Source organism: Eumetopias jubatus, unplaced genomic scaffold (assembly GCF_037043125.1).
Source record: "Eumetopias jubatus isolate StellerSeaLion01/CBP00866 unplaced genomic scaffold, mEumJub1_p1.0 scaffold_8, whole genome shotgun sequence".
In the NCBI taxonomy this organism is placed as follows: domain Eukaryota; kingdom Metazoa; phylum Chordata; class Mammalia; order Carnivora; family Otariidae; genus Eumetopias; species Eumetopias jubatus.
In genome coordinates, this window is record NW_028274814.1 from 133,657,748 (window position 1) to 133,669,723 (window position 11,976).

Consider the following 11,976-nt stretch of genomic DNA (forward strand, 5'->3'; position numbering starts at 1 on the left):
TTCTTGCTGTTGTGATGACCAATGACTATATTTGTTCAAAGGAGCAAAAGGTGATCCAAAATATTCAACTGTTTTAGGTATAAAGATTTTGTTTGAACTCACAGTAATATAACTTTTAAGTAACTTTTAACAATAACAGAACAGGCTTATGATGACCCATAGCCTGTATGTTTGTTTAAAGGAAATTCATTTGTTCATCAAAACTATAAGAATGTTTGTTACAGGAGCTCACATTTGTTCAGCGGCCTTGTGTTAATTAACCCACCTCTCTGAAAATGAGCACATCTACCTCACACTAATGAATCCAACCACCACCAACCATCTCGCACTAATGAATCCACCCACCACCATCCATGGGGGCAGGGGGTCTGTTAAAGAATTCTGACTACTGCCATAGAGAGAAAATCAAGTCTGATGCACCGGGAAGCTAGATTCTTCCCACAGCGCTTACTTAGCCACTACCCCACACGCCTGGGAACGGCCTGCCTCCCACTGCCCTCCCGCCCCCTCCCACCACCTTCTGTCCCTCCTGTAAAAGAAGGAATATCCTCAGATTTCAGTTATTCAACTTGTAGTGTCTTAACTCAGCTAACCAAAAATCTAAAGCAACTCTTTTACACTTTTAAATATTTTCTTTTTCTTGAACTCACTCTTTCCAGATATCTTGGCTCTGTTTAATTTATTATAATCACCTTGAAAGGGAAATTCCAATCATTCCTTTTTTCTCCTACTTGCCCACTTCCCCTCTTTCTCTAAACCCTTTCATTGCCCAAATACCTGGTATTTTCTCCCCTTCTGTGAGAACCTGAATTCAAAAAACAACCTCCTCCTCCTCCTCAAAATATATGTAAATATATGAATGTATATTATATTGTAAATGTAAATATATAAATATATAAATGAATCACATCTTCCAGAGTCTTTGCTTTTTACATTTTGGTTTGTATCTCTTAACTCTGGCTTACAAGGCTTACTTCCTACTCTAAGGCATTCAGACTTCAGTGAGCAAATGGGTAAGGCCAATCCTGGAGGCAGAGAGGTAGGGTGTACAAAATCAGCCATGGATATAAGTGTGAAGCATCTAATTCCCCAAATTAGATGACTGACAATGATGGTGGAAAACTAAAATGGCAGTAATATCACCAGTGCATACTAAGTTACTTCTAGTAAAACTGCTTAACATAACCTTTTTTAATACAGATTTTATTTACTTTATTTGAGAGAGAGTGAGCAAGAGAGAGAGAAGGAGCAGGGGGGAGAGGGAGAAGCAGACTCCCCGCTGAACAGGGAGCCCAATGTGGGGCTCAATCCCAGGACCCTGGGATCATGACCTGAGTGGAAGGCAGATGCCTAACCGACTGAGCCACCCTGGCGCCCCGACATAACTTTAACAACACTGAAAATCTGTACCTTTTTTTTCTTTTAAGATTTTATTTATTTATTTGACAGAGAGCACAAGCAGGGAGAGTGGAAGGCAGAGGGAGAGGGAGAAGCAGGCTCCCCGTGGAGCAGGGAGCCCAACGTGGGGCTCGATCCCAGAATCCTGGAATCATGACCTGAGCCGAAGGCAGTCGCTTAACCGACTGAGCCACCCAGGTGCCCGAAAATGTGTACCTTTTAAAAAAAAAATCTACTTTTAATTTAAATATGAGTGTATGTACATATAAAATGGCCCATTTAAACAAAATTAACTGCAACCTCATGACTTACCTAATTGAGAATAAAGTAATACATAAATCTATAATGCACACATTTCCAAGAACCTGAATTGGTTTTATAAAAAGAATACCACAATTTGTATAAATAAATAATTTAATGGAATGAAGCATTCAACTGGGTACTTTTCAGACAATTTTAATTAAGTTCACTCTAGTAGTTCAGTGAAACTTTGTTAGGATATTTTTAAAAACTCAATTAGGAGAGGCTGTGTAGCATAATAATAGAATAGGACTAAATAGTATTAAGATATATGAACTTTAATCATGTTCAGTCATCAATTCGCTGTGCAACCTTACCTAAATAATTAATTCTGTCTGAGTGTTAGCTCCTCATCTCTGTAAGAGAGATAACACATATCCTTCATTCCTTTAAGATGTTGTAAGGCTCAAATGAGATACCAAACATGAAAATGCTCTATTATTAAAATCTAATAACTCAAACAACTAGATACCTCATGGAAAAGAATGAACTTTACTTCTACCTCACAATATACACAGAAGTTAATTCTAGATCAATCACAGACCTAGCTAAAACTGTAAGATGTTTGGAAGAAAACATAAGAGAATTCCTTCATGGCCTTGGGGTAGGCAAGTTTCTCAGACAAGATACAAAAGCATTCAGCCATAAAGGGAAAAAACACTGCACTTCATCAAAAGACATTTAGAAAGTGAAAAGACAAGCCACAAACTTGGGAGAAAATACTTGTAATCCATATATCTGACAAAGGACTCATATCCAAAATGTATAAAGAAACCTTATTAAATCAAAAATAAGCAAAGAAAATTAAAAATTGATAATAGGCAACATGCTTGAATAGGGAAAAGATGCTCATATGTCCACAAATCATACAAAAAGATGCTCAACAACTCTTCAGGGAAATGGAGATTGAAACAACGCCATATACCCATCAGATTGGTAAAACAAAAAAGGAATAACAGTATTGAAGTACTAACAAAGATGGGGAGCAACAAACTCTCAAACACTGCTGGTGGAAGTACGAAATGGTAAAAACCTCTTTAGAAGAATGAATATACACCTGCTCTATGACCCAGAAATGCCTCTCCTAAGCATACGCCCAACAGAACTGAATATGTATGGCCACGAAAGGACTTACGTAAGAATGTTCATAATAGCTTTATTCATAATAGCCAAGAACTATACACACAACAAATGCCCATCAACAGAAGATGGGCAAACAAACTGTGAGATGTTCATATAATGGAATAGGACTCACCAATAAATTGGATACTACTGATATATGCAACAACATACAGGAGTCTCAAAATCATTAGTGGAGATAAAGGAGCCAGAGGCAAAAGAATACATATGTTTCCATCTGTGTGAATTTCAAGAACAAACACAACTAATTTATGCAGCAGAAGAAATTAGAAGAGCAGTTGCCTCTAGGAAGGAGGGAGAATTGACTAGAAAGGGGGATAAAGGAACTTTCTGGGATGATGGAGATGTTCTTTATCTTGATATGGGTGATTGGTTATACTTACCAACATTCATCAAATTGTACACTCAAGAGCTGCACATTTTATAGTATATAAACTATATCTCAATAAAGCACTGTTAACATTAAAAATCTATTTTAAAAAGTAATTTATAGTAAAGAGACGGAAATTTTATGGTTAAAGGAGTCAACTTTGACATTTATATTTTTTATATTCCTAAGAGAAAGTCAATTGCTATAAATCCACTAAAAGTATAAAAGTATTAAGGTATTAGTCATCCATTCATCTAATATCTATTGAGTGATCCTACTCCCAGGCAATGTAGTAAGTGCTAGGGATGATGTTCTTGCCCTTTAGAAATTCAGTTGTGCAAGAGATATGGGCATGTATATGAATGTGCTCTGACAGAGGCATGACAGAGGTCTAGAGATGCTGTGCACATAAGGGAGAGAATGTCAAGGAGATTCGGGACTATCAGTTGGAGACCTGAATCACCTGTAGGAACATGGCACCCTTTCTGATGAGTTTGAATCTAACTTGTAATGGGCCCTAAAACTGAGATAAAAGAAACGGGCCCAGCCATGCCAACTGCATCTAGCTATTTGTCCAAGACCACAAAACTAGTTAGATTTGAGTGAAGGGTATTTTAAGCCATGACTGCCGCAAGTAAAGAGTATTAAGTATACATGTCTTGTACCATCTTTGGCCTAAAATAACTCCGAAACAGATGAAAAAAAGGATAAACTTCTCAGTTCCTGTCCCAGATTAATGAACACAACTAGTTCAGTTCTCAGGTCCTTCCTGTGTGCTCCATCCTGCTATATATAACTAGTTAAACACTTGGCCAAGTCTGGAGACGTGACACATGTTGACAGCGTGCAGCAGAAGAATGAACAGCACGAGCAGAATGGGGATAACATCATTCATTCATTCAATCATTCATTCAACAATATAGTATTAAGAACATGGATTCTAGAGTCAAAACGTCTAGTTAATAATCTTGGCTCTGCCACTAACTAACAGTGTGAACTAGCTATTCAACCTCTTTGTATCTTACTTTCCTCATCAGTAAAATGGGGCCAATACTGCAACCTGTCTCAAAGGGTTATTATGAAGATTAAATGAGTTAATACGTACAAAGTGTTTAGAAGAGTCTTTGTCATGTAGTTAAATGCTATAGACTTGTTTGCTAATATAGGGGGTCCAAAAAGTTGGGGAATACAGAATAACCTTATTCTTAAACAGTATGTTGGTTACATTTTAAATTAATATGTTCAATGTTTTTCTATAGATTCTAGACACTGTTTCAGGTAAAGTACCTCTAAATTTAAAGCAATGTGTTCAATTGTCAACCTAAAAAAACCCCAAAACTATAATACAATAGAGTGTCCCCAAGATCTGGAAACATAATGAAAGTCATGTATTTATTGTAAATTTTTTCAGTTTAATAATTAGACTCATTGCTTTGAATTTACTTTATCTGAAAAGCTGTCTGGAGGTTGAAGAAAAGCATACTGAGAATCTTATTTGAAATGTTAACTAACAAACTATTTGAAAACAAGTTTCTCCTGTTCTCCAAGTTTTCTGAATTGTTTTCTCAACTTTTCCCCCCTATAATACGGTTGCCTCCCCTTAGCCATAGGGAATACTTTCCAAGACCCCTAGTGGATACCTGAAACTGTGGGTAGTATCAAACCCTACGTGTGTTTTTTTCCTACACATGCGTACCTACAATGAAGTTTAATTTCTGAATTAAGCACAGTAACAGATTAACAACAATAAAATAGAACAATTATAACAATATACCATAATAAAAGTTATGATAGAATGGGGTCTCTCTCTCAGAATATCTTATTGTACTCTACTCACCTTTCTTCGTGTGATGATGTGAGATAATACAATGTCTATGTGATGAGATGAAATGAAGCAAATGGTGCAGGCATTGTGATATGGCACTAGGCCTTACCAACCTTCTGAACAATATGTCAGAAGGTGGATCATCTGCTTCTGGACCACGGTGGACCACAGGTAACTGAAACTGTGGAAATCGAAACCACAGATAAGGGGAGACTACTGTAATACTTCTATTAATTACTGGGCAGGCACTGTGTGATAGGCACTGTTGTAATGTTGGCGACAGAACATGGACAAAGCAGACATAAAATAACCCTGCCCTCGTGAAACTTACATTCTAGTAGGAAGAGATAGAAAACAAATAAATAATAAAATAAAATGTGCCCTATGTCAGAGAAGAAAAACTATGAAGAAAAATAAAGCAGAAGGTGGCTAGGGTGTATCAGTGCAAAGAGAGGGATAGGGCTGATTATTCATAAATAGGGTAGATATAAAGGGCCTCTCTAATAAGATGACTTTCCCAGCAGAGAGCTGAAGTATGTGAGAAAGCAGTGCAGGTATCTGGGGATAAGCACTCTAGGCAGAGTAAAAACCAATCAAGGAAACAAACAAACAAAAAGATCTTTTTTCTATAATTTCTTCTGCTTTTATCTTTTTTGTCTCTTCTTCTTCTTTTTTATTTTCTTTGTCTCTTCTTGATAACCTGTATCTCAGGTAGGATCCAGCTATAGATTACTTGGATCACTGCAATTTCTCTCTCATTAATTTCTCAGTATAAACTTCACTCTCTTTTTTTCTTTTCTGATCCAAGATCACAAAAGAAAGATCATTCTTATTGAGTAGTTTTTCTTTTTTTTTTTAAATGTTTTATTTATTTATTCATGAGAGTCAGAGAGAGAGAGAGAGAGAGAGAGAGAGGCAGAGGCAGAGGGAGAAGCAGGCTCCCCACCTAGCAGGGAGCCCGATGCGGGGCTCGATCCCAGGACCCTGGGATCATGACCTGAGCCGAAGGCAGACGCTTAACCATCTGAGCCACCCAGGCGCCCTTGAGTAGTTTTTCAATGATCACATTTCTTACTTCAAGCCTCCTGCTTTTTTGACTTCTACTCAATAAAAATTTACTGATGTCTAGTATGTACCAAGGCCTGATGGTAAAAAGATGATTTATCATATGACATAAACCATTCAGAATCTAGTCAAGGATATACCTGTACACATATATGTATATGTATACACACATGCACACATATATAACATACACATATACATCAAATGGATATACTGTAAAAATCACGCACTGATATTATTAATGAAGTGCTGCAGCTCTTAATTCTGCCCAGTGAGGAAAAGAAGAGATGGTTGGAGATAGAGAGGAAAAGACCTCTGAGCTAGGACTTGATGACTAAGTAGGAACTCAACAAACAAATAGCAAGAAACGACTATTATAAGGAAGAAGAAACATCTTAAGCATCAGCACAGAGAAGTGGAAGCAAATAATACATTAGTAATGCTAGATGTAATGTATTAGATTGAAGACTAAGGAAATAAGAGTAGAAAGGTCAATTGGGAATATGCTAAGGAGCCTGACTTAAACCTGAAAGCCAGTGGTTCCCAAATTATTTTGACCACATACCCGATCAGTAACAAATTTTTGTGCATGCATCCACCCCCAATATATATATATATACATCTGCTTATGAATAAATTAAATTATGCCAAGAGCTACTATTCTAAGAAGTTACACTCATTAGAAAACAAACACAAAAAGATAAATGCATAAAAGATAAAAATAAAATAAGTAATATTATTCTTGTCCTCTTGGTGCTACCAAATCATCAGGAGTATTTACAAAGTCCAAGATAGTATACTTGCGCTTACTTCTTTGATCCTAAGCTCAACTGTTAGGAAATCTGAAAGACCTCTATGATAGTGAGTTTAAGCATATCCAAATATACCATACTTTGTACATATAAAAGGTATAAATGCATAAATAAGCTTGTTTATAATTTCATACTTATCTATTTTATCTCTCAAAATAGCTCATAAACTCTTTTTTTAAAAAGATTTTATTTATTTATTTGAGAGAGAGAGAATGAGAGATAGAGAGCACGAGAGGGAAGAGGCTCAGAGGGAGAAGCAGACTCCCTGCTGAGCAGGGAGCCCGATGTGGGACTTGATCCCGGGACTCCAGGATCATGACCTGAGCTGAAGGCAGTCGCTCAACCAACTGAGCCACCCAGGCACCCAATAGCTCATAAACTCTTTAGAGCAGGGGCTGATCCTCTCTTTCCACTTAAAAATCATCAAAGTACTTAGTACAGTGATAAAATAGCTGCTCTGTGAAGTAAAAAAAATGATTATATTCCATTCACTATCATCCAAAATATTATGCCTTTTTTTAAAACCTAATTCTTGGGGATGCAAAATCTTAAGAGTCTTTTATTTTAATTTTTTTTAGATTTTATTTATTTATTTGAGACAGAGAGAATGAGAGAGAGAGAGCACACGAGAGGGGGGAGGGTCAGAGGGAGAAGCAGACTCCCTGCCGAGCAGGGAGCCCGATGCGGGACTCGATCCAGGGACTCCAGGATCATGACCTGAGCCAAAGGCAGTTGCTTAACCAACTGAGCCACCAGGCGCCCTTTTATTTTAATTTTTAATAATAAATTTAATCCTCATGGAGGTTGAAGCCTTTACAATTTCTAGACTAAGAAGCACAGCATGATCAAAACCCAAGAAGATTTTCTCTAATTTCATCATTAAACTTCGAACCTGGGGCACCTGGGTGGCTCAGTCGGTTAAGCAACTGACTCTTGATTTCAGCTCAGGTCATGATCTCAGGGTCGTGATATCAAGCCCTGTGTTGGGCTCCACACTCAGTGTGGAGTCTGCTTGAGATTCTCTGCCTCTCCCTCTGCCCCTCCCCCTTGCTCATGCTCTCTCATGCATGCGCGTGCTCTCTCTCTAAAAAAAATAAAAATCTTTAAACCTCAAACCTGACCTTAAGTAAACAGTTCAAAAATAAAGAGGATATACATCATGACCAAGTGAGATTTATGCTAGGGATGCAAGGCTGGTGCCCATATGGAAATCAATCAATGTAATACACCAGATTAATAGAATAAAGGGGGGAAACACATAATCATTTCAATAGATGCAGAAAAAGCACTTGACAAAAGTCAGCAGCCTTTCCTCATAAAAACACTCAACAAACTAGGCATAGAACTCCAACAACCTTATGATAAAAAACATCTATAAAAACCTACACCTAACATCATGCCTAATGGTGAAAGACTGAAAGCTTCCTTCTTAAGATCAGGAACAAGACACGAATGTCTGCTCTCACCACTTCTATTCAACATTGTACAGGAAGTTTTAGGCAGGGAAATTAAGCAAAAAGAGAAATAAAAGACATCCATATTGGAAAGGAAAAGTAAAACTTATCTCTATTTGCAGATGACATGATCTTGCATGTAGGAAGTCCTAAGGAATCTTTAAAAAAAGATACTATTACAGCTAATAAACGAGTTCAGCAAGTAGCAGAACACAAGACCAATATACAAAAATAACTTGGTCAGTTGTATTTCTATACATTAGCAATGAATAATCTGAAAATGGAATTAAGAAAACAATTCCACTTACAAGAGCATCAAAGAGAATAAAATACTTACAAATAAATTTACCAAAAGAAATGTTAAGACTTGTGCACTGAAAACTACAAAACATGTATGAAAAAAATGAAAGAAGACCCTAAATAAAAGGGAAGACATCTTGTGTTCTTGGATTGGAGGAACGGATGTTGTTAAGATGGCAATATTCTCAAAACTGATCTACAGATTCAATGCAATCTCGATCAAAATTCTAGTTGTGTTTGTTACAGAAATTGACAAGCTCATGCTAAACTTGATACGGAAATGCATGAGGCCCAGAAAGGCCACAACAATATTGAAAAAGGACAAAGCTGGAGGACTCAACTTTATTTCGAAATTCACTACAAAGCTATAGTAATCAAAATTGTGTGGAACATAAGGATAGACACAGAGATCGGTAGCACAGAAATGAGAGTACAGAAATAAACCCTTACATCTATGGTCAACTGATTTTCATAAGGCTGCCAATATAATTCAATGAGGGAAAGAATAGTCTTTTCAGCAAGTAGTAGTGCGACAACAGGATATCCACATGCAAAAGAATGAGGTTGGACCTCTACCTCACATCATACACACAAATTAACTCAAAATGCATCTAAGATCTATTTGGAAGAGCTAAAACTATAAAACTCTTAAGGAAAAAAAACATAGGTATGAATCTTCATGAGCTTAGATTAGGCAGTGATTTCTTACATATGACACTTAAAGCATAAGCACCAAAGGGAAAATTGATAAATTGGACTTCATGAAAATTTAATAAGAAAGTAAAAAGACACCCTATAGAATGGGAGAAGATATTTACAAATCACCATCTGGTAGGGGTCTTGTATCCAGAATATACAAACCCTTAAAACTCAACAATTAAAAAAAAAAAAACAGTTAAAAATGGACAAAGGATTTCTACAGACATTTCTCCAAAGATCTATAAATGGGCAACAAGGGCATATAAAGATGCTCAACATCATTAGTCTTTAGGGAAATGTGAATTGAAACCACAATGAGATACTACTTTTCACATTCAGTAGAATGGCTACAATCAGAAAGCTGGACAATAACAAGTGTTGACAAGGATGTGGAAAAACAGGAACCCTCTTACATCCTTGGTAAGAATGTAAAATGGTGCAGCTGCTAAAGAAAACAAGTTACTGGTCCCTCAAAAAACCAACCATAGAATTGCCATTTGATCCAGCAATTTCACTCTTAAATATACACCCAAAGGGATCAAAGGAATTGAAAGCAGAGACTCAAACTGACACTTGAACGTTTTCATTCATTGCAGCAATATTCACACGAGCCAAAAGGTGAAAACCACCCAAGAATCTACCAACCAATGAAGAGACAAACAAAATGTGGTATGTTATACAATGGAATGTTGTACAACTATAAAAGGAATGAAGTTTTTTGATACATCCCACAACACAGATGATCTGGAGGACATTATGGTATGTGAAATAAGCCAGACAGAACAGGGCAAATCCTATATGATTCCACTTATGTGAGGTACTCAGAATAGGCAAAGTATAGAGACAGAAAGTAGGTAAGAGGTCAGCAGGAGGGTCATTGCTTAATGGTTATGGAGCTTCTGTCTGGGCTGATGAAAAGCTTTGGGAACAGTGGTGATAGTTGGGCAACACTGTGAATGGAATCAATGCCACTGAACTGCACACTTAAAATAACAAATTTTGTTATTTACATTTTATCACAATTTTTAAAAATTAATAATATACCTAAAGCCACAGGATCGTATACTCTAAATGGGTGAACTGTATGGTAGGTTGAATTGTATCACAATAAATTTGATTTTTAAAACATGAAGAAAAAAAAGAAAGGCACTCCGGGGCCATAAAAGGACACGGGAGAACCTTAAATGCATACTGTCAAGGAAAGAAACAAGTCTGAAAAAGCTACATATTGTATGATTCCAACTATAGGACATTCTGGAAAAGGCAAAACAATAAGGACAATAAAAAGATCCGCGGTTGCCAAGGGTTCTAGGCAGGGGAGAAAGAACCAACAGGTGGAGCACAGAGCATTCTCAAGGCAGTGAAACCATTCTGTATGATACTGGAAGGGTACCTACATGACAAGTATTTTTCAAAACCCACAGAACTGGAGAACACAAAGAGTGAGCCTTAAGGTAAACAAAGGACTTTAATGTATTAACACTGGTTTGTCAACTGTAACAAATGCACCACACTAATGCAAGATGTTAATAGGAGAAACAACGCATGGATAGGGAAGGGTTATGCGGGAGCTCTGCTCCTTCTGTGTAATTTTTCTGTAAACCTAAAACTGCTCTTTAAAAAGTCTATTCTAAAAATGTACACTTAACACAAAGACTGCGCTGAATTTTATCCTCTTCTCATGATTCATAAGACTATTCACTTTAAGCACAGATTATAATTTTACATTAGACAAGGAGGAAGTGCTGATTCTTTTAGCATTGTAGATCTCAGACACTACCAAATCATCTCAGTTCAGTATTCCACACACCCTTCCCCTACTTCACCTCCTCCTCCACCCCCGACAAGATTATTTTATGACCTAAATTCTTGTATTCATATAAGTATTCCATCTAGATAGTCTTTGAAGATTCTATAGTCTTTGGAAACACTTCCTTACACTTATGACTGAATTCCAGTCTAATTATAATTACAAATTACAGTGACATTATTATACCAAGCCGCCATGCCTCCTGTTTTATTCCCTTTGTTCATTTTCTATGAGGTATCATTTTATCAGGAACCTCGGTATGTTAGTTTTACACATCTTTTGGGGGGAAAAAATTGTTCTCGAAGGCCCTCAAGAGTCAACACAAAAGGAAACTATAACTGTCCCAGAAGAAAGATGGCCAACACATTTAAGAACTTTTCCCCAGCTCCTGGTTTAAAATGATCCCCTCCCAAACCTCTAATCTTTATTGGCACACTGTATGCATTTCTTTTACCTTGGTCTTTTCCAGCTTCATCTATGTGTTGAAAATCTTTTAGTGTTTGAAGGTTACAGAACCCCTCTCTGCAATGCTGAATAACTTTCTTTGATCCATTCTTGATGAGATAATCCATTAGCGTAAGGGATTTATACACATGGCGCCAGTTCTTCCCGTGATCATTGAGTCTCTGCCATAGCATATTCATAATCTCTGACAGAGAAATTGTGTTGAAGGTCAGGTCACTGATATCTAACATCAGAGAACTAGAAGGACCCCAAGGGTCATTAGAAGTTGCTTCTCTGACTTTTATTTCAGCATCTGAGTAATTTTTCATGAAGTTTTTCACTTGCCTCCTGAATGCCAT

At 37.0% G+C, this 11,976-nt stretch overlaps 1 protein-coding gene across 1 annotated transcript in view; it reads right to left on the minus strand.

Annotated features, from left to right (window-relative positions):
• ENTHD1 (ENTH domain containing 1) overlaps nucleotides 1-11,976 on the minus strand; it is a 105,015-nt gene extending 93,039 nt beyond the window's left edge. Inside the window, exon 1 of the mRNA XM_028115568.1 lies at nucleotides 11,628-11,976. Within this exon, the coding sequence (XP_027971369.1) occupies nucleotides 11,628-11,976 (349 nt within the window). The remainder of the gene's footprint in view (nucleotides 1-11,627) is intronic.